The sequence below is a fragment of the Lepisma saccharinum genome, chromosome 1, assembly GCF_977018435.1.
Source record: "Lepisma saccharinum chromosome 1, izLepSacc3.1, whole genome shotgun sequence".
In the NCBI taxonomy this organism is placed as follows: domain Eukaryota; kingdom Metazoa; phylum Arthropoda; class Insecta; order Zygentoma; family Lepismatidae; genus Lepisma; species Lepisma saccharinum.
The window spans coordinates 201320778-201345634 of record NC_139229.1 but is presented as its reverse complement, the minus strand read 5'-3'; the positions used below and the strand labels follow the sequence as shown (position 1 = coordinate 201345634).

Genomic DNA, 24857 nt, shown 5'->3' with positions numbered 1-24857 from the left:
GATGACAGATAGCGGTAACAGTATAAGAGGGCACCCATTATTCCATCCCAATGAAACATTCAGCCAGACAACAGTGTTACTGCTGATTCGTTGGTTTCATAGAGGTCAGTATATAAGAAAGTATTTGCGAAAATGGAAAAATATTTTTGATTTTCTGCTTTTGTTACTTGATGTGTATGTATACTTGTGCAATGTGTGTTGACATGTTGTCGTAGACGACTGTGGCAGCTCACTGAATTGTCCTGCACCGCGCCGCCTAAGGGAAGGAATTTTCGTTGATGGTCCTTGTGAAGTCAAATGGCGCAACGATCACTACAGTGTGTCGCATAGAAACGTATGGAAGCTTATGTGGAATTTTCAGTAGTCTGGAGGACCTATAGATTCGGGGAGCCTCCGATTCATCGCATGTCATTCCGGTTGTCTTCGTGTAGTTCCGGGCATTTCGTAGCGCACTGCATGGCTTGGACTTCTTCAAAGGACACATGGAATGTGGCACATGGCGTTTCGGGGCGCCATAATGGGTGGCTAGTATGAATCTTTGGCCAACCACAATGCCACTTTTTTTTCTGCTTTCGAAAAACGGCTATGATATTCCAAAATGTGAAAAATTGCATATGCTTAGACTTCCATCAAGACCATTCACTCCAATCTTCATGTGGTTTGCTATCACTGTTGCATAGGTATTCGCAATAGTTTCATGACTACGTAAGTGTATTAAACTATTGATAATATCTAGACAACGAAGATTCGCGTGAATGCTCTAGAAGGATTTCTAAGCTGATGACATTTTCCACTTCTTGGAATATCATATCGGTTTTTTGAAAGGAGAGAAAAATGTAAAACAGCTGATCAGGCGCCGAACCTTAAGAGAAAATAGCTTAGTTGTAACATAATTAGATTATTCATGGCTGTAGAGGGGGCATAATAGAGTTGGTGCACCCTCTTAGCAAGTCATGAATTAAAACACTATTAATTTGGACAGTCGGGTAAATTGTCCATCACCAGGTTAATTTTATCTTCTTTATACAACGAATATTTAAAACAGCTGATTTGGCGTCGGCAAAATGTCCAGCCGAACATTAAGAGAAATTGTTTAGTTGTAACTTAATTAGATTATTCATGGCTGTAGAGGGGGCATAATAGAGTTGGCGCACCTTCTTAGCAAGTCATGAATTAAAACATTATTGATTTGGACAGTCGGGCAAATTGTCCATCACCAGGTTAATTTTCTCTTCTTTATACAACGAAGAAACATTTATGTCCAGCAGGTCGGGTCTAATACTCGACAACCCGTAAGGTGAACTTCAATTTTGACACATTGTTTCAAATCTGTATTATATTTTGTTCTTGAAAATGGGATTGTCCCCGTATATGATAATGGGGCATACAGCATAGCTCTGAGACATCCATTAATTTTAAATCAATCAAATAACCCCATTAATGGTTTCGGGTTTTTCACAAGTGCAGCCAATTTCAAATATCACAACTATCATCATTCTATAAATTTTAACAAACAATCACTCGGACGTAGACAGATTCAATGCATTCTAAAACTATCAAAATTCCTTTGAACATGCAGAAGACCTAATGAGAATGTGTGTGAATTTGTCCTTCGTTCTTGTGAATAGTAGTATTCGATAAGTCCTGATTTCAACAACAATTTTATCTGTGGATAGTTTTTTTTTAAAAAAAAAAATACTTAAGGTTCACACGAACTGAACATGATTGCACATGGACCACCTTCATTAAGAAAATAATTTATAAATGACCCTTAACCTTTCACTAGTTTTTACTTAAATCCAATCCGACTTTTTGAAAAAATCGAAATAAAGAATTATAATATTGCATGTCTTACATGATATATTATTTGTTCTTCTCAGACTCGAATCTTTGGAATATGTTGGATGAGTTTTTTTTTAACAGTTTGGAGTTCTCTTGTATCTACTCGATACAAAGTTGTAGTGATGCATCTTCATACCAGCTCTTGTTGAAACGGACCGTGCACTGTAAAAAGGACTTAGTCAAAAACGAGCAAAACTCGTAAATCCAGTACTCAAAATAGCGCCCACCCGATTTTCGTCAAACGTGACTACATGCAGTTAGTCATTTCATTTCAGTGAGTTATATAGTCAAATGCAAGAAATCAATTTAGTCATTTTTTGACTAAAATGTAGTCAAAATTGAATAATCACCTCTCCTCAAGCCTGAGATGGATCTATTTATTTTTTGACTAAAATTTAGTCAAAATTGAATTAGTATTGCTTCTCAAACCTGACCTGGATTTAGTCACTTTTTGACTAAAATGTAGTTAAAATTTAATAATCACCTCTTATCAAGCCTGAAGTGGATTTATTAATTTTTTTTACTAAAATTTAGTCAAAATTGAAAAATTACTGCTTCTCAAGCTTTGAGGTCATTTTTTGACAAATGTAGTCAAAATTGAAGAGAAACTACTTCCCAAGTTTGAAACAATTTTGTTGTTTTTTAAGTTACCTGTAATTGAGACCAATTGCTTGAAGAGTGACAAGTTTATTTCAAGATTGAGATTAAACAAAGGAGCATGAAAGGGTATGCATTCCTCAACATGCTTCTAAGGAAGAGTTTCTTCTTTTGCAAGTCTGTAATAAGAAGAATATTTATTTTTGAAGCTGAAAGAAATAGGTTACTGGACAACTTTGCAGTCATTAACGAAATCCTCTTTCCTCAGATAGAAATACATGTAGAAGATGCATGTGCAGAGAATATAGTCACAGTGGTTTCTCAATTTTAACACAGAATCACATGGCTCATATATTTCATGAATCCATCATTCATCCTCATCTACCTTAACCCAAGAGGTAGAAAAACAACATAAAATTATTGTGCTTCATTTGTTAAGTCGTATCACAAATACATGTTCTTGAAGCACATACCTTTGAAAGATGGCCAACACACAGACAAAAAAGAGATTCTCTGCACATGCAGACACAATCATTATTCATGACTTAAAAATAACAAACTGAGTGTATTTTGGAAATATTCCTGGAATTAAAGATACATTAAAATCATTACATGAATAACTGAAGGATTGGAAGTAAATAAACTGTGAATCACAACAAATGAACAATTCATTTTGAAATGTATTTATTGGAACTCACACATAACGAACTGCTGAATTAGTAACAAAACAAACCACAAGTTCTCAATTTAAACATATAAGACTGAACAAAATACATACCATTTTTCAAAATATTCTATACCCAGCTACAATATGTTTCATTTTATAGTTGCAAATGGTTTAAACATTTGAAACAAACAATGTGACATGAAGGAAGTTGAAAATAAGCTCATGGATAAAAAATATGTTTTCTTACTAATAAGTATGCTACATTTATAGAACTCAAGAAGTTGCTTATGATTAAATGTTTATGTAGGACAAACTGAAAAGTATAGAAAAATAAAAATTAGGAAAAGAAGACCAAATAATTTAAATTAAAAAACAGGGTAAAATATCATTGTACAAGTAGGCAAAACAAATCAAAATTAGTATACAGGGTGAGTCACCTAAAATTAAATTCGCAGTTTGGGTATGAGAGGGGCTCATGAAATTAATGGACACAATACGTTCAACTACGTAAGGAAATACGGCTTTCAAAACAAACTTAGTTATATATATGCTCTAATTTAGCAAGAAAGCTTTTCGAACCCTTTTTACTCACAATATATACATATGTATAAGTATAATGATTTATGACAGGGTCAGTTTCAAAACATGCAAGAATGTTTGACAGAATTTTGATAACAATGAAAAACATTCGTTTGAACTATTTTCTCTACTTAGGTAGTAAAGTGAAACATTTGACAATGTTTCCAACATAATTCAATTTGTAACACACTATTCAGCATAACTTGCATTGCTGTCTCCTTTTCAGGGACAATAAATTCACGTAGTTTTATTTGACCCTAAAAAAGCATAATTCAACATCAAGTGATTCACAAATCAATCATATTCAGTATTATTAAATTAACTGATTATAACTCCCCATGGGATATTTGTTCTGATCCAACTTTGTTCCTGGATTTGATTCCCAGCATGGCACAGTGCTGTTCCTTGAATTGTAATTTAAACTGCATGACCAATCCCAATTAGCCTATCTCTGCTTAATATCAGAGTTTAATTGAACTTTTGTCAACAGCATAGAAAGGAGATGGTGACAAAAATTATGACATTTGTGGTTTGATATTGAAAAAAGAAGGTTTTTACATACATCTTCATAATTTAGAATAGTGTCACTGATTTCCATGATTTTAGATTGCACTTCTTTCCAAGTCACACCATTTCTCAATTGACATTTTTACTAACATATTCCAGTTTTGCTTATTAACAGTCATTTTCTACATTATGCATGAAGCATAATTGAGACTGAAAGTGAACTTACATATCAAATGTTAACTGCTTAGTTCTCTTGCTCAGGAACACATGCACACACACACACACTTTTTAAAATTTAATTCTGTTATGGAACCAGATATTCCGGAAGATGTAGGCAACCAAGAATCAAATACTTCTGCATGTTCTGCTGAGGTAGGTGCTCGCCCAGTGTCTGAGTCAAACAACGATCACCCTATTGATCCTGAAGTAAAATGGAAATGGAAAAAGGTAAACACTGATAGAACAATCCCATTGTTTACTTTACAGAAGGGACCTGTGGTCGATTTGTTTGAAAATGCCTGTACTCTAATAGATTAATTTCTTTGTTATTTTGATGATGAAATTGAAAGAGATATACGTAGAGTACCAATCAAACTTATATGCTAATCAAAAGCAACGGAGGATTGCGCCGATAACTGACAATGATATTTACAGTTTTTTGGGTCTGCAGTTTATTTTTGGGTATCATAGAGTACCTCAGATGGTCTATTGGTCTAATGATGTGGATATCAGTGTTCGATTAATATAAAAAACAATGCCACGTACTAGATACTTGCAAATTCTAGCAAATTTACATATCAATGATAACAGTGCTATTCCCCTCTCCAACACTGACAAGTTGTACAAAGTAAGTCCACTTATTGACAGCTTGAACAGGAACTTTTTGAAGTTGCGAAAGCCAGAACAGATTCAGTGTATTGACGAAAGTATGGTATTGTTCAAAGGCAGATCTTCAATCAAGCAATATACCCCTATGAAACCCATTAAGAGAGGTTACAAAATTTTGTGCATGTCTGGCATGTCAGGATATGTGTACCAATTTGACATTTACTAGGGAAAGGGGGAGAAGATGAAGCAGAAAAGGCTGAATTCGGGCTGGGGGGGGGGTGTTGTAAAAAGTTTAAATTTAAATTTCTTGGAGGAAATTATATCGTAATGATGGATAATTTCTTTACCTCACTACCTTTACTTGAAGACCTAAAATGTAACAGAATATATGCATGTGGGACAATCCGCACTATGCCATGGTGGAAATGGCATTAGTAAATTCATACACTGTATACTGTGAAATGAATGAAAGAATCAGTGGCGAAGCTAAGGCGTAAATACTGGGTAGGCTGAAAAATCTGCTTATATTTTTTTATACAGCAGGTTCATGCGTCGATTCTTGTTGGTCGCAAAGTATAAATTACTCTTTCCTTGAAGTCTTGATCAATAGAAAGTTCTTTAACCAGTTTTTTTCATTGGCTATTGTACTGATAGAACTTAATCTTTCATTTTTCATTGAATTACGGAGATAATTTTTTACTCTCTTGAGGGTGCTCATACTTCTTTCGGAGGAAGCTGTTTTTACAGGGAATGTCAAGACCAACTTGATAAGTTGTGTTACTTCTTTGTAGATTGTTTGAAGATCATTGCTAACTATGAATTTTAGGTCTGCAGGAAGTAAATGCTTTTCTTCATCAGCATAGATATTCTTTAAACCATTTTCTAATCTTCCTTTGTTGAAAAATGGATATGTGGACAGAAGGTTACTTAATTTCATCACAGGGAAATGTAGTTTATATCCCCCAAAGCTATTTTGGTCTACCAATTCAACAAATTTTATCTTTTCAAGATCTCCAAAACGTATTTCCATTTGTACAGTCAGTGTGTCCAAGATTTCGTAGGTTAAGCATCTGAGAGCCACGAAGTCTTGTTCACTTACATTTATTTTACTGCAAATCATCTTAGAGTTTTCAACACGTAATTTCACAGTATTATATTTTTATACATAAATACACTATGTGACACACACACAAACACACGCGCGCATGCACTTGAAGTAAATTAACATTCAACAATGCAGCGCGTGAACGACGCACCTTGCACAAGAAGACTAGAAGCACAACAGGTTGGTTCTGAGGCTAGCCGCTTTCACCCAGCGAATCGGCAGTCCCCTCCCCTTACACTCCCCTTCCACCTACGCAGAGCTCACGCTGCAGCTGCCCTTTAACGCGAGGACAAGTTCGGACCGAACGAGCTCTCTCTTTCTGGCCTGACTGACGAGATATCTGGAAGGATCGACGGAACCAAACGTTCGGATTACATAGTTTAATTCGTTTTAACGAACTTTGAATGTTACAGGGTACAAGAACATTTTAATTTCAACATTTTTGTGTAGGCTAAGCCTCAAAAGCCTCATAGGAGTTTCGCCACTGGAAAGAATTCCCCTGCTTGACTTCAAGGGACGTGTTACTGAAGGACTATTTACTATGGGAAGGAAAACCATTCGAAAGAAAGGGCGACAAGCTTCTCCTGACTCAGCTGAATCTCCGCCAGACATGAAGAAACGAAGGGAGGGAAGGTTTTCTGTGTATAATGACATTAGACTTCAAAACACTCGATCACATTGGCCTCAGTTTTAAAAAAAAATAGAGGCAGATGTGAATGGTGTTCAATTCAGAAAATTCAGTCACGGCCACATTCCAAGTGCTCAATGTGCGAAGTGTTTCTTTGTGTTAACAAACAAAAAGAAGAACTGTTTATTCGAGTACCATCAACAGTGAAGAGGACATGGAAATGTTGACAAATTTGATGTGATTATTAAAATATATCAAAGACTATTGCCATGTAACAAGATTTAGAATATATATATATATATATATATATATATATATATATATATATATATATATATATATATATATATATATATATATATATATATATATATTCCGGGTGGGGTACCTAAAAGTACCACCGGAAATATTTCGTGAACAAGAATAAATATTGAAAACTCCTCTCGCAGATATATGAGAGGTATGAGAGGGGCTCATCAAATTAGTGGACACAATACGTTCAATTACGTAAGGAAATATGGTTTTAAACATAAACTTAAATTTTTAAAATGGAAACCCCATTTTATTTTTAGCTCATTTGAAAGTACGGAAAAATTCATTAAGAATGGCCTTTCTTACATTGTAATATGTCAAGTAGTTCTCAAGTAATTGTAACGTGAGTTGACGCTTGAAACAAACATTCTCACAAGTTGATTCGCATGTCGTAACATACATATCCCCCTTTTAACGCCATTCGGGTATCATAACAAACATGTTACTCTTCTGAAAACTATACGTTGTGCTTAGGAAAGATGTTCGTTCCAACAACTGTGGGTTACAATAAAATGTGTAGTTTATACATGAGTAAGCTTTAACAAATTATCTAAAGGATTCTGATACATCTTTCGGGGTTAACAAATATTTGTTAATTAAAAAGCATAAATTTTAAACATTCCGCCATCAGTTACATACATAATTGTTAGTACATTAACGTCTTCCTAATTTTTAATTGACGTTCATTATGGATAATGTTGTGCAATACGTTTGTGACAAAATTGTATAGTGCTTAAACGCAGTGAAAAGTTCTTAATAAACAAATTGTACACACACGATAAACATTCGTAAAATCCATCGTTTCAAGCAGTGGCGGCGATTAGGGGGCGAGGGGGCAGTTTCCCTCCAAATGTTTGCCACTTTTGCCCCCGCACTATGCAAAACCTTATATACAAAGGTTTGCCCCCAGCTTTGCACTTTGCTCCCCCGGTTTTGGAACCCAATCGCCGCCACTGGTTTCAGGATATCCATATCTTTACATCTGAACTTAATCACGGCAATCTTCGGGAGAATTACGTACGCAGAAAATCTACCATAAAATAATAATAATAATCCTAAAAAACTAGAGGTGAAATAGAGGAGAATATTTTCGAGCATGCCAGTAATGCTCCTGTTGCTACGTTTGAACAAGTTCATTTTTTCTGTGCAAACCAGCAAAAATTGTACAAATGTAATTTCTAAAAAAATGGCATTTGATTTTTCCTTAAGTTTTACAAGGCATTTGTAAATTATTAAAATTTTATTAAGGCATATTAAAATACACTTGACTTAAGTAGCCCTGGTCGAAAGAAAGTGATGACCATATTCGAGTAGTACAAGACAAACAAAGATTTCAATATCGAAATGTACTTACGTTCTAAATTCACAGAAGATTCTCCAAAGTCGTTCCCCACAAAATGCAATCTTATCTTGTTCAAGGATTTAATTACCTTAATCACATCTTCTTGCAGGTGGTTCGGTTTAAAAAATAATAATAATAATAATAATATAATAAATAAAGGCATGACGCGACAAGCGGTTCGGTCAACTTAGCGTACACAACAGAATGTTCAGTCATGTTCATGGTAGCAGTATACTTCCGCGCAGTGAAGTGCGCCCAGGAACAAAGCTACATATACCGAGAGAGAAAATAGTTCTCTCTTTCTATTGACAGTAAGTACCAAAATGTCTGTTTCAAGTAAAGAATGCATGAAAACATATTCTCTCGGTGATTTCGATTTCAATCAGATTGCAAAACTTAAAATAAAATATTCTATACCAATGACTAAATCGACATGATAAAGACTGAGTACGCCAACTTACTCACTTTCGGAAACGGTTTCTTCAATTTTGACTAAATCCCGCGCGAGTATATCGATTTAGTCATTATTGACTAAACCATTTTTAACAGTGTGACAACTGAGAACTGTGGTGCGGAAGCAGGTTAGAGAAAAGCACCCGGAATTTCTTAAGTGGAAAAAAAAGAATAAAACCTTGGCTCGATGAATTAAGTAAATTAAAGCATTCGTAGTGATTATCGGCAATGGTAATTATGTTCCTTTCAATGACGGAATAGAATCAAAGCAAGAACAGAAATAAACTGAGAGAGACATTCGAGGAAATAACTCATCCTTCATTTCGAGTGACGAAGGACAAAGTAGGGAAAACTCAATTACACCATGAACAAAGTAAAAAGATTAACCCGTACTGTAGAGCGATCACAAGGAAAATGACCTTCAGCGAAATGTCTCCGCGCACCTTCACCTTCGCCCGTTCAACTCTGCCAATAAGGATGCATTCTCCACTCTGCCCCTTTGGCATTTGAGTATCTGAAGAAAAGTGTCAACTCTCCGGGCCCACACACTACGGGGTTTTGCGGCTTGTAGATCCGGCACTGACTATGAAGCTATCAGAAAAGTGTTAAAGGGGAGGAGAGTAATATGCATTTTTCACAAATGCCATTGTTATTCTATTGGGAGCTGTCGTCACGGTATGATCAAAGTGAAGTCATATTGTTAAAATATGATATAAGCTATTGTGCATTTTAAAAAGGTTATGAGCAACCATTTTCATGTATTAAACATATTAAGAGTACATTTTTAAATAGGGGCAACATTTCTTTCGCCTGAAACACTATAGCCGAATCGACTTACTTGCACCGAACAAGTCCGGACTCGTCATGACTTCCGAGAGAAGTAAAGGATAAAGTAAGAATTAACACATTACTAAATACTTAGAAAATCTATTAGATTATTCCTTACCCAGCCAACTTATATTTCAAGCATTACCACCTGCAGCGTTGCCAGTGCCGGGACTTCATCAGATAGAAAAGCCTCCTGGAGAGTGAAAACTACTCAAACGTTAAGTATTCTGATTGTTTGCTGCATTACAAATGAACTTCAAATGTTTTTTTTTTTTTGCCTCAGATATAGACGCCGATTTCTTCCGATATTTGGGGGAACACAAAGCTTAGCAAGGCAAAAATGCAGACTTTTTTGCGCGGGACGGGGGCGGCAATTTTTTTTTCAGTCGTAGGGACCTTTCCAATTGTAATTACATTTAACTAGCTCTGAAAACACAAATATATATACCAGGGTACATGAAACTTTATTATCTGCACAAGAAATTAGCTATATTTTTATTCCAGTATAAACATACACTATGCGTTTTTGTTTTTTTTTAATTCACTGTGTGCTCGAAAGAAGTAATACTGAAGTGGGGTAAACGCGCAGGCATGCTGGACACTATAAATACTCAGCTTGGTGATAAACTCCAAAGTTTTCTTATGCCCACTTGAGAAGAGAATCCTGCGTAATTTCCCGCTTCTTTGTACGCAAAGTGCCTGTATCGAAAACATTTATAATCATAAATAGAAGAAAAATTCGAATTAGAAATCTGAGGAAATAAGGACCTAAAATGGTCTCACGAGAATCCTCAATTAATTTATTGACTGTTGATCTCTTAAATAATATGCTGTTCCAAAATGTTGAAATTGAAATTTATATATTAGACCCCTTACAAGGAGGGGCCATGTGAAGTTTTGGGGAGACCAGGGTCCCCACGGCCGTTTCGGCGCCCCTGGCCTCAGATATCGAAGTGAGTCGTAACTCTGAATTCTTGAACGTTTTTTCCGTATCCTTCAAGTTTACATCATGCTTCACTCTTGTACCTTATGAAGAGAACATTCGTATTTGCACAAAGGATATAGCAGCATTCGATCATATTGTGGAGAGACGAGGATAACAGTATCTCTTTTTTCTTATGCATACATTTATAATGAAAAAAAATTAAGAAAGTGAGCTTTGACAATTGTTTTTCTTTTGGCAGAGTCGATAGGCAGAACTGAAATCATGAATACTCAACTACATGTACTTTCTTTCGCTGTTCTCCTGGCCATCTTGCATCCAGGCTATGTGACGTCGCAGGATGTGAAAGTCGTCAGACTCTGCGGCAGGTCCCTTACAGATACGATGTTGATCATCTGCGACGGGCGTGGTTTTCTTGGACCTCTGCAGTTGGCATCATCATCATCATCACACGAAGGTAAGGAAAGTGTGCTAGATACGCTCATATTATACTCGTAAGTTCATCTTCCTTCCCTGCAATTCGTGTTAATTTGAAGTACTGAAACCAGCAGACAAAACTCTTCTGTTGCACTAACTTGCTCATAAGTAGAGATCGGATTTTAAAGGCAAATATTCTACTCTAAAAAGGACATAAAAGGTAAAATTATTGCCAAAAAAGGAAATTAGAAAGGACTATAGTTTACTTTGCGCTTCACTAAAAATACTATTTTAAATTAAAACACAATATATACCATTCCTGTATATAAAGGGGTACATTAAATTTTGTAAGAAGTAAAGTAAAAAATGCAAGAAATTTAGTGTATCCCTTTTTATATATGAATAGTATATATTGTGCTTTCATTTAAATTTATATTTTTAATGGAGTACAAAAATAAACTATAGTCCTCTTTCCTTTCTTTTTTTAAAAGTAAAGTACAGCGAATAATCTTACAATCCGTTTCGATGAAATCTTTCTTGAAACAGCTTACCTCATTCCAAAGCTTGCTGCCACTTGTTCAGTCACGGACACAGGTGGGTTGTAACGACCCTATTGAAGAAGCACTGAAGCAAGCCATCCATGTCTGACCACCAAGCGCCTTGTGACTAGACAACCCAACAAGCATTGTAATTCTGCGGCTTGTATACAAATACCGGGTATACATCTTGGGAAATTGAGCAGTGATGCCAAGGAGAAAACCGAGATGAAGATTGTCGGACGTAATGTCTCGTGTTCTCTACACGGAATAATACTCAGTCCACGTTACGTTCCTTTATTTAATGTTGTTTGGGAACGAACCTGATGGACTGGGTTTATATTTTCACCCCTTGCATTACACTAAGTTCTATATTTTACAATTATATTAATGCTTTGAACGAAAATGATACCTAGAACAACATCCAACAGACGTTCACATCACTCTAGTTACACACATGCAAGTGAAAACACACACACAAAGGTAAGTTTTAACTTCCAAGTCAGTGTCCAAATAACAGTAAACGGAGAAGCATGATGTGCGAATCATGGGAGGGAATGCGCCATTTTTGACGTAAGTGGTTTATTTCAATAGCCAAACAATGAAACAGTTATCAGTGAAATTAATATGCATTTTCTTTTTCAGGTGATGAGGAAGGAAACAGACTGCCTGCAGAAGAAAATATGTAGTGTAATTGATAGTGTGTTACTTAGCGTGCAGAGCTTTCATCAGCGAGGCCTTGGATTCGATCCCCACCATGGGGAATTTTTGATATTATTTTCTAGCAGTCATCAAGTATATTATAAGTATATTGTTTTCTAGGCATTTTGAGGAAAGGATACACATCAAATTTAATAGTTTAATCTGTCCTTTCATTCTTCTAATAGGTTCTCTATCACAAGGGATATAGAGATTCTCAATCTTGGCGAAGGGTATCTTCTCAATGGTTCCGTAGCTACGATTCTCCAGTCCCTTCCACCCACTTGTGTTATTTATTTACTTTCTTCACATCTACTCATGAAATGCCATGAATCTAACGAAAACACACAGATATAGTTAGAACAAGAAACACACCTTGCATCGAAGATTCCAGGCTCGAGTTCTGGATTTTTGCGAGGGTGATTATTCCTGTGTGTCTATTTATCATCTTCGTCTAAAAAACATTCCTCACTATTCCCGTGATTAAGCTAGGTAGTGATCGAAGCTACTCAAATAGCAAAAGTACAGAAAATGTGAGACACGCCTTCCAAGGCATGTCATACCTTGGGATGTGAAAATAAACTTTCATTTTAGTCGACTACTTGCAAAAACGTTTCGTGTTGTCTCGTTTGGAGTGTTGGTTATTTTGTCGGACTAGCATTCGGGCAACCTGAGTTCAAACCCAGCCGAAAGTATAATTTATGGTGTATATTTTCATCCAAACTTATTTACATATAAAGCTGAGTTTTTTTTTCAAAACCTTTTGAATTACATGCCACTTCGTATGTTGGTAATCTTAAAGCAGCAAAGATGAAAATTTCTTGTTCCGAAGCGACGATGTATTAGTGTATATGTTGAAAAATCACAGTTATTAGCAAAAAGCATGTAGCCACGTTATCATTGAGATCGCTTCCTAGTTGTCAGTGCGAATATGGAAGTAACTTTCACGTTCCCCGTAAAATGATCAAAATCGCGAGTGCTGTCTTAAGAAAATACTCTGATACTTGTGTTTGCATGTTCGAAACCAAAGTAATACGATTTTTTTATTCCCAGCAAATGACATTGAGACCATTAATAACGGGTTTTGCAATGTGATGTTGTTATCGGCCGGTATATTGAAAGAATATAAATGGAGAATTTTGCTTAAACCAACTTATAAATGATCATACCCTGATGTGAAGCGTAATATGCACGATCCGAAAGCCTGAATCTTGCATTGAAAACTGTAGAGAACAATCCATTATTTTTTAACAGTTTACAATGCATAATTCTTTAACAGTTTAGAATGCATGACTTATGAACAGTGAAATGTGTTTTCATACTATAATAGAAATTTAGTTATTAATACAAATAAACTAGAGAGACCTAATGATGAACTAAAATTGTAAACTGAAATAAAATATCTAAGTTTCTCAGGAAAAAGCACACAAGTCACAAACTGCGAATATCTGTTGATTTCATCTAAGAAGGAGAGGCTACGGTTTGGGACGGAACTTTGAATAGTGGTAAGGTACCCTGTAGTTTTTTTATTATTAAATTAAAGGAATACACCTACTCGTCAGTATCCCCAGTTTTCACATTTTTCTCAGTTGTCACACATGTCATTTTTCTCTATGTTCTCTTTATTCTCATTGGAACAAACACAAACGAGTATTGATAATGTCGCACCTTAGCCAGCAATTTCCGACTAAAAGTTTGCTACCCGATTTAGACGCAAGTTGTTGGGATCCCACTTTAAACTGTAGGTAAGGTTTTTTATTAGCTTTCTTACTGTGCATAAGTGGACTTAAAATAAGAAAAAAACGAGGAAAAGCGCTTGAATGTTTCGATGCTTTCCAAGTGCTATGATGAGGCGAAGCTATTCTATGACTTTCAAGCTGCCAGGTGGCCCCGTAGTAGCGAATAAATTTTACGTCCCGAAGATTTTGGGTTCGATTCCCGTTCTACCGCACATTTTTTTTTAAATAACTCGAGCAACTATTTTTTACATTTTATTTAATAATTTGTTGAAATAAAGGTGAAATATATTTTTACATTATTTTGGGGAGGAAATCTCTATTTTACCGTTTTCAATTTTATTTATGAAAATGATTTTTTACCATTGTTTTCCACTTTTCTCATCAATCTACAAAGATTTATATATTAAATTGTCCACGTGTTTTATTCAATAAATGTTATGCCTGGCGAAAAGTATGCATTTCTTTCGAGAAAATGATCCAGAAATAAATATAATACTATTCACAAGTAATTATCTTAAAAAGTTTGGAAAACAAAATTCAATTCAAAATCCGCCCAGCAAATAAAATAAGAATGTGCGAAATAAATAAAGTGAAATAAATATTGCTCGAGTTAAGAAAAAACTGGAGGCAATCAAACGGGAATCAAAAACAATACCTTCTCCGCGTCAAACTAACACGCTACCACCACACCACCGGGACTTCTGACAGTCGGACAATATATTCGTCTCGTGAGTAACGCTTGCTATGTTTCTAATCTTTGAAGCGCTTTTTCTCGGAAATGATTGGCTAATGTAATTGTTGTTGTGTGTCACGGAGTTATGTTTATTGCAACATTTGAGCACACACTCGAAACATACAGAAAAAATGTGTTGTTTTTTTTCTGCACACCATTACTTTTGTCTGAGTTAAAAAAATATCCACAGTCCAAACTAACCGCTAGTTACCTAGTTATGCAAAACATGCTAGGACTACACGGAGCATGCGCTTTATCAGGGATGCGAAGGAACCTCGCCAAATTACAGAAGCTTCTGTGCGATGCTGACGGTTGACCGCGGAGTCACCTGGTATCTGCTTATCAGTCGAACATGACCTTGTGCATTCAGAGCAGCACACTGAAGCGAGCGAAGGTATTTCATGTGATTTGTAAGCTGGAACAAAACGTTCCACACATTACAACCGACAGAGGTTTGTCTTCAGCTTACTATTTTGGGACAGGCAAACCACACTAGGCATACAGAGTATAATGTAAGATAGGAGGCAATTATTTCTCCGTCTCCTCACACTGACAATTTTATTACCATTTTTGGAGTTATTTGGCCTCAGAAACGGATCTTATTATTGAAGTCGTATCTCATGTGATGGCTTTGTTCAGTATGCTGATCAGGTTTTCTGACAAATGCAGGATAGGTATCCCAAGAACAGTAATTTTCTACCTTTTATATCTACTTTCTTTCTCATCCCGTATAAAACATACGAGCACATACCACAAATATGTAAGAGAAATATTTGTAAATTTGGTAACTTGTCTTGCAATTAAATTTCCATCATGAACAGCTGCAAAGAGACAAAGGTTTTCCTTTATAAAGATTGAAATGAATAATTTTTATTACATTTGGAAACTAAAATGACTTCAGTATTCTCATGCAGTACACAAGAGATTATAAACACTCTCTAAAACATACTACTTCTGGTTGCAACTCATTATTTCCACAATCAAGACACAAAATTAAGAGCTTGCTTAAGTAAAATTATATTTCTGTGATTATCAAGTGCTTTACGTGATCAACGTGAAGTTTGGATTTGTCGGTTATCCAAATATTATTAATTTCGAAAATACTATTTCAGTTGGTGGAATGTTCCTGAAATTGAATGCCATATTTAAAACCGTGTACGTGTTTTGTTTCTATAATTAAAACTCTTAATTTACAATTTAGTTCCTCAATCCAAACTTTGTTCTTCTCCCTTGTTTATTTATAGTAAAAACTGAAAGCCCATTGAAGCATAGAAAAACCTTTCACTGTTCGTAAGTCAGTCATTGTTCTCAGCAGTTTTCAATGCATCATTCAGGATCTCTGATCGTGCATCTAACCTTCACATCAGGGTATGATCTCCTTAATTTCATTTCATTTATACGTTGGTTGAAGCGAAATTCTCCATTTATATTCTATCAATATACGATATCAATATCACATTGCAAAACCCGTTATTAATGGTTTCAATGTCATTTGCTGGGGGGAAAAATCGCATTATACATGCAAACGCAAGTATAAATGAATTTCCTTCGGACAACACTCACGATTTTGAAACGTGGAGAGGTAATCATTTTACGGAGAACGTGGAAGTTGTGCTCACAGAATGTAGCTACTGCCATATTAGCACGATAACCAACACTCCAAACGAGACAACACGAAACGTATTTGCAAGTAGTCGACTAAACGGAAAGTTTATTTTCACATTGCCAATTCCCAAGGTATAACATGCCTTGGAAGGTGCGTCTCGCATTTTCTATACTTCTGCTATTTGAGTAGCTTCGGTCACTCCCTAGGTTAATCACGGGAATGGTGAGGAATGTTTTTTAGACGAAGAAGATAAATAGACACACAGGAATAATCACCCTCGCAAAAAATTCAGAACTCGAGCCTGGAACCTTCGATGCCAAATCTGTTTTTTTGTTCTAACTATATCTGTGTGTTTTCGTTAGTTTCATGGTATTTCATGAGTAGATATGAAGAATGTACATAAATAACACAAGAGGGTGGAAAGCTGGAGAATCGTAGCTACGGAACCATTGAGAAGATACCCATCGCCAAGATTGAGAAATCTCTATATCCCTTGTGATAGAGAACCAATTAGAAGAATGAAAGGACAGATTAAAACATTAAATTTGATGTGTATCCTTTCCTCAAAATGTCTAGAAAACAATATAATATACTTGATGACTGCTAGAAAACAATAAGAAAAATGCCCATGGTGGGGATCGAATCCAAGGCATCGCTGATGAAAGCTCTGCACGCTAACCAACACTCTATCAATAACACTACATATTTTTTTTCTGCAGGCAGTCTGTTTCCTTCCTCATCACCTGAAAAAGAAAATACATCTTAATTTCACTGATAATTGTTTCATTGTTTGGCTATTGATAGAAACCACGTATGTAAAAAATAGACGCATCATGCTTCTCTGTTTACTGTTATTTGTACATTGACTTGGAAGTTAAAACTTAGCTTTGTGTGTGTGTTTTCATATGCATGTGTGTGACAAGATTGGTGTGAACGTCTGTTGAATGTTGTTCTAGGTATAATTTTCGTTCATAGCATTAATATAATTGTAAAATATAGAACTTAGTGTAATGCAAGGAGTGAAAATATATACCTAGTCCGTCAGATTCGTTCCAAAACAACATTAAGTAAAGGAACGTAACGTGGACTGAATATTATTCCATGTAGTGAACACGAGACATTACGTCCGACAATCTTCATCTCGTTTTTCTCCTTGGCATCACTGCTCAATTTTCCAAGATGTATACCAGGGATTCTTATACAAGCTACAGAATTGCAATGCTTGTTGGGTCGTTACAACCCAGCTGTGTCTGTGACTTTACCTGGCTTCGCCATTTCACTAACTCTCAATACTGTCGTCACTATCACACAGTAAAGTTAAAACTATTCAAAATAAAAACTTCAAAATAAAAGTGTAAATCTATCAGATAAATATACTTTCAACTCAACAAGCCTTTGTTGCTGCTTAAGCCCAGATCATATTGTTGCAACAATCGCAGCAACGTACTCCCAAAACTCATGGATGGAAGGGAAGATAGAAGGCGAATGTTCTTTTTTGCCTCTAAGCTGCACCAAATAGACAATTGTTGAATGTTTTGTTTAGGGAAAATACAAGATATTTGATATCTTGTCAAATAATAATATAAATAATATAACTATAATTTAAGGAGGGAAATAATTATCGAGGCAAGACGGAGAATGTTCTGTAACCCTGTTATTATTAATAGCACGTATCTAAGGTGTGGTACAGGGGGCTCGATCCCCTTTCAGGAAATTGTTCAGTTTACGCTAGATGAAATTAGGTTTTTGGCTTCTTGAATAATGTTATGATAATTTGAGAGACAAGATGGAGAATGTTCTGTAACCCTGTTATTGTTAATAGCGCGTATCCAAGGTGGGGATCAGGTGGTTTGAGCCCGCCCCACCCACAGGCAAATTTTCAGTTTATAGTAGATAACATTAGTTTTTTGGCATCTTAGACAATGTGATGATAATTTGAGAGAAATAATTATCGAGATAAGGTGGAGAATTTCCTATAACCCTGTTATTGTTAATAGCACGTATCCAAGGTGGGGATCGGGGGCTCGAGCATTTCCCCCAGAATATTTTTTAGTTTACACTGGATAAAATTAAGTTTTTGGCTTTTTGAATAATGTAACGATAATTTAAGCAGAGAAATACTTATCAAGGCAAGATGGAGAATGTTCTATAACACTGTTGTTGAAGATATTGCACGTAAACTTTTCTTGCGCTTTCTGTTGTATAACAAGGTGACGCTGTTGCACAACGAGATGATAATGGTGAGGCCCCCTGCTCCTCTTCTGTCCAGGAACATTAAGTAAACAGAGTCAAACACTTGTATTAAGTGCATGCAAATATGTGGTTGAAAACAAATTCGGAAAAAAATCCAATAAGAGAAAGTGCCAAAATTTTAAATCTGCCAAGACACTGTCAGCAAAATAGTGAAACGCGGTGTAAAAACTCCCCAGAAGACAAAAATAAACAGAAAAAGTTCGCAAAAGTGGATGATTTTACATGTGATGTAATACTTGGGAAATTTGTGAACTTTACTCTAGAGGAACATCCTCAACAGTGAAGGAACTACTTGAGCATTGCAAAACAGAATGTGACTTCCCTTACAGCACAAAGTTTCGAGAGCTCATTCGGAAACTCGGTTTCAGATTTCGGCTTCTCAGTAAAAGGAAGGTAATAATGGAGTCTCCACGAATTTTGTCATTGCGCTATCGGTTTTTGTGACAAATTAGACATTTTTGATCCTGTGGATATCTAATAATTTAGCTGGATGAAACGTGGTTTGATACTCACGATGTTGTAAGAAAAGGCTGGGATGATGGTACATGCGGCTGTGCTGTAAATGTTCTCCCATCTAAGGGTAAGTGCATTATGATTCTTCATGCTGGAAGCCGCGAAGGATGGGTACCGACCTGCACTTTTCTTTGTCTGCAAAAAAACATTGGTGACGTCAGAGCAGATAGCCATGATGATATGACTGCTGCTGTGTTTGAAAACTGGTTTAAAAATTGTCTGTTGGAAAATTTGCCACAGGACAGGTAATGCGTGATAGTCCTCGACAACGCCAGTTATCATTCACGACAAATATTCAGAATTCCAAACATGTCGTCTCGGAAACAAGACATTCCAAATTTTATGCAGCAGCACAATATTGAAATACCAAATCCAGTTCCCGTAAAATCCGTTGTTTTTTTTTGTACTAGAAATACAAAAGGCAAATATAGAGAAAAGATTTGTTATTGATGACATGGCTACTTCTTGTGGACATAAGGTTTTACGTTTTCCGCCCTAGCATTCTGTTTTCAACGCGATTGAATTAATTTGAATGCAAGCGTGTGTGCGACCCTTCGTGAGTGTGCCGATGCTATTACTAGCGACTATTGGCAAAAGTGCATCGGTCATGTGGAAAAGAAGGAGTTGGAATATGCAACTCGAGACAATGATGACGACAGGATAATAAGTTCTGTGAGCAGTGATGAGAGTAGCTGCAGCGACGAAAGTAGCGGAATAAATGATACCTTCCCTTAATGTAAGTATTTAAAATATTTTTTTTTATACGTATATTGAATAAACTGTTTCGTGTCCAGTTTTGTGTCTGTAATATCGTGCTGTTGGTCAGGGTCAGATTATAATAACCCATGTATATATTGTGGTTAAGCTATCAAGCTCATACATTATGGCACTTTATCAAAATATATGACTCACGCATAGGTGGCGGGGAATACAAATAGTAATCTTGTAATGTCATCAAACCATTTCTTTCTTCACGGCAACCAGGGCACTTTTTTCCTCTTTCCCCTTTCGCCGCTGGAGAGTGCATGTGGCAACACTGTGCGTTAAGTGTGATTGTTGCAACTGGTGAGCGCGCTCCGTGGACTCCAAAGCAAGCCGGTCGTTAACGAAGCTAGCGTGTCGACTATAATTCTGTATCTCTGGAATGCGCGAGTTAGAACGTTCTTGAATAAGGAAAGAAGTCGATCTACTTGCAATATCTACGGTTTATCTGCGGAATGGTCTAGAATATAATGAGGATATAATGAGGGGGTTTCGCATACTATTTTTTGTGGTCAGTCTTCATTTTGCCATCTTTTCCTGTCTTTCACGTTCTTTTTTTAAATTTTCTAAGGAATACTGGGCTAAAAAGCATTTGAACATTTTGAGAGACGAAACATTAGATGTGCTGGAAACGGAAGGGTTTTTACTGTGCATTAATTGTTTCGCGATCCAGCTGTGTTCTAGAAGATTTCCTTTGTTTCGTAACAATATATGACAAGACTACGAAAGCTGTGACAGACAATTTTGAACATTTGCGAGTGCTTAGGCCTGAATATGAACAATTTGGAGGATTTTCGGCTTTTATAAGAGCTGCAAACATGGGAGGACAAGACACAGTAGTGGTGTTCAGGCTCGATTCAGGGAGAAATATTCGAGCTGTCTGCGTCCAGTTCGCAGCCCACATTTTGAATCTCGCGTTGTAGAGTGGATTGCCCATCCCGTGCATGTGTAACAGCTTCGTAAAAACACTCAAAGACACCATAGATGTTTTGATGCCTGGTGAGAAGAAATAGACAAACACACATACTGAGATGTTTCCGGCAAACAATGTTAATGCATGGAAACAGAGGAGTCGACTGGTAAAAAACGTTCCGATTTCACGTCCTGATTAAAATGGCACCCTTAAACAGTGGCGACGATTTAGGGGTATAGTTGCTTCTCAATGGTTTGCCTCCACACTATGGACTCTTAATGCTAAGCCTTGTCTACCAAGAGAAAGTAAACTTTTCCTTACACCCCCTCCACCCCCGTTTTGCAAACTAATCACCACCACTGGCCTTAAACATACAATTGTGAGGTTCTATCTATACCCCTTAAAATGATGGTGTTCAGCATTCCCGAAAAGAATTCCTGGATACGTGCCTGCGTGTGGATATATGCCGACGACGTATTTGTGTAAATCCTGAATTCTTGGCAACACACTTGACTGTACTGTATCTTTAGGTTGCAGACATCCAAGGGTTTTCGTTGAGTCGTTGTAAAGAACTTTTTCTCTTCCTAGCACTGATTTTCATTTGGTTCTTCCTTCTCTTTCAGATGCAAGTTTGAACAGAGCGCAAGCGAACTCACTGCTTTCAAGAATGCAAGTGTTCTACCATTGTTGCATTCACGGGTGTTCAAGACAAGACTTGGAAAGCTTCTGCGCCACACCCAGGGACGAGAGCGTCACACCAAGGTACGAAAAAAATACAAGAGAACTCTAATAATTATTATTCCAATAATTCTAATGACAAGTTTAGGTATGTTTCTATATTTACATTTCCTATTTTCTGGAACTCATTTGCCACATCACGCTAATCGAGAAGTTGTTAGTTAGTTAGTTTCTTATCTTTCGTCGCTTCCTGCCTCTGTAGGATATTCACAACGATGCGGATGAATGATGATTATATAAAATTCATTAAAATATACTCCCAAAGAGCATGCACGCCCACTCCATGGACTCGAACCTGGCACCATCAGTTGTGAGACTGTGAGTCCAGCCCTCAATGCTCTCAGTTACCAAACAGGCTGTAATCGCGATGAGGATAAATGAGTAGTAGGTGCTATGAATAGAAGGAGGGTGACAAAGAAAATATATGTACTTTAAAAAAAAGTATGGAATTATTTTGGACTATTACACCTTGCAATGTCACACAGTATTGTCACGGTATCCAGTGACGTATCAAATCGTAGTTCGATATTTATCATTTCGTGTAATTAATCATATTATGATTTGTGTAAAGTGTAAAATCTGGTTTTTGTCATTTGAATATTTTCAATTCATATATGTGGTAAAATTTGAAATTCGAGCAAGACGTCGGAAGTTGGGGGACAGGTTTTCTGAGTCACAGCAATAATCGTCCACACTGCGAAGTACATGAAATTTGGGTAACCGAAGTGAATCGTCACGAATAGAAGATGGATTTATTTTCGTCAAGACCAACAGAAAATTCACTACTGGAGGACAAGTTGTTTTCATCAGAGATTCACGGCAGACCACAGATTCCCAGATAGGCGCCAGGCAGGCGAGAACTTAATCCGCTGCACAGAACCGAAGACACGCCCATTGACCGCGTTTGGACACAATAAAGCGGGGGTTTTCGTACTCTGCTCGAACCGAAGCCAAGCCAAGTTTAACGTCTTTCCAACTGACGTTTTTGAATCTCATATACATCTGCGGGACTTCGAGTTGGCCACACAGTTTTGTCAGGATTTTTGTAGCGAGAACGTCTCCGCGCTAGACTCACGTGTACTTATTGTTTTCGAGGTGATTTGTTTCTTGTAAAACGAGGACTATCCAGAACTATGACCGGCTAACACAATAGAAAGAGAGGGGGCCGTCGGCTTTCCCCGAATCCCGAAACCACGACCCTCCACTACCATCGAGATGTGAACGTACAGCCGACGCCAACGCCAACACCACCGACGCACCATGCCGCGAGAGGAAGGAGAGAGGAAGGTTTCCAGACAGACGCTTGAGCAGCCAGCCTGCGTTCGAGATTTGAACGTAGAGCCGACGCGTGAGAGAAGGAGGAATACTCGACGTCCAGTGAAAGTGAAAGCGCCCGAAATTGTCTCCACCACCCTTCGTCTCGGTCAACCAGCGAAGAAACATTTTTGTGCCGCAAAGGTTCCTAGTGCGAATTCCCGTAAAGATGGACCATCCGACGGAAGCAGAGTCTGGGTAGAGTATTCTTCAGCAGGTTCATGTTCATGTACAAATGTATTGTTTTGCGTCAACGCCGTACCATAATATCCAAAATCATATTGAGAGCAACGTGACTCAGGAATTCCGAACCTAACTTCCACGTCTTATATATATATATATATATATATATATATATATATATATATAAAGGACGATTCATGTTCATATTCTTTAATATTTTGATTGTCTGCATTTTAAGGTAAAAGCTCCTTTTTATTACGTTAATTTTCATGTAATTTGTCAAAGCGTGCTCCATTTTTTTGTGACTAAACGCCCAGTCGCTTAAATTAGCTTATCGAAGATTGACGCATTTTTATTGTTGAATTTGTATGTTATATTGCAAGGTCGTAAATGCCATAATTGCGGTTTTGATGCGCATGTTCATTCGAACGAAAGATTTAACTACGCCGACCTAATATTCTGATAATTGTTTTTCCAAGGGCTGTGGCAAATTTGATTGAAATGAGCACAGGAGCAGGCAGACCAAAGACCTAAATTCAAGTTAACGTTTAAACCAAAAAAGGAAATGGTTCATTGATTAAATCCGTGACATGTATGTGTATTTCTATGTTGACATATCCCAGGATTGAGAATGAGTGAGAGAATGAAAGAGTGAATCAGGGGGACCTGTAAGACCTGATATCACAATATTTTCTTTGATGACAATATATTTATATTTTACTGTTCGTCGAGTTATCATTTGATGCTTTCAGGTACAATGCTATTTGGTATGTTTTCATTTCAGTGCCGACAGATTTCAGGTAGATTTTAAAGTGTAATATTTCAAGGTATTTATCCCCGCCTGGCACTTGTACGACAACAATGACCGCCTTAGAACCCGAACTAAAAACCTGGATCGTTTGCAATTGCACGAACGGTGCCCCCTACTAACTGTGACATTTGACTCCGTGCCGTGGAATGAAAGATATGTCACCGGGAACCGGGAAAGGCATTCACGCCTGATAGTGCGTTGTAACATTTGGCCCGCCGAACAGCGACTTGTATTATACTTGCCGCCTGTTCACGGTGCTCTAACAGTATGACCCGTCAAGTTTACCAAATAACGGGCTAAGACTCTGAAACCGTTTACGTTAACATTTATTATCTACATACAATGTTTTACAGTTTGAGAATGACAAACCGGCAAAGATGTAGAATTGTGAAATCCACGCTTTTATTTAGCTTGTAATAGTATGTATAACCAGTGACGTAGCCACAATTTCTTCGTGGAAATCTAACCTTCCAAGAAAGGAAATTGAAGATTGTTAGGGGAAAATAGTACAGAAATAGCAACTGTCCATAAAAGAGCCAGTATGTATACGTATCATTTGAGACTACTGTATTCATAATATACTTCATTACCAAACGGTATGGATCACGTTAAACACATATGTAAGAAAATTTAAGGTTCTCGCAGTGTTCTTCACAAACTAAATATGCAAGATGCAGTGAAATTCGCGAGAAGCACTAAAAACTAAGTAAATTGCTAAATTTTTTAGATATCCCAACTTTTTATGAATGACAAGTGTGTTTAGCATGCCATTTAATACAACACGGACAATTAATGTTCTTCCATTTCGTGGCTGTGGGAATTTCTACGGATACGTTACCTACTTATAGGTTAGACGATACAATATTTGTGGATTGTTACTGTTAATCCCCGCTTTCGCAAAACATGAAAAAAGGAAGAACCCATCAACAAAATTTAATATAATTTTTGATTTAGCACCCAAAAATCTACACAAAAGCCCAATTGTGTTCTGTAAAAATTGATTTGTAGA

The 24857-nt window shown here is 36.8% G+C and overlaps 1 protein-coding gene across 1 annotated transcript; it reads left to right on the top strand.

Moving 5' to 3' along the window:
- Window positions 1-23855, top strand: LOC145988342 (uncharacterized). Its single transcript, XM_083123211.1, has 4 exons — window positions 1-104; window positions 10873-11088; window positions 21426-21564; window positions 23822-23855. Exons 1-4 carry the CDS (start codon window positions 2-4, stop codon window positions 23853-23855), a joined length of 492 nt encoding a protein of 163 aa, XP_082979337.1. The 5' UTR covers window position 1.
- The last annotated feature ends 1002 nt before the right edge of the window (window positions 23856-24857 follow it).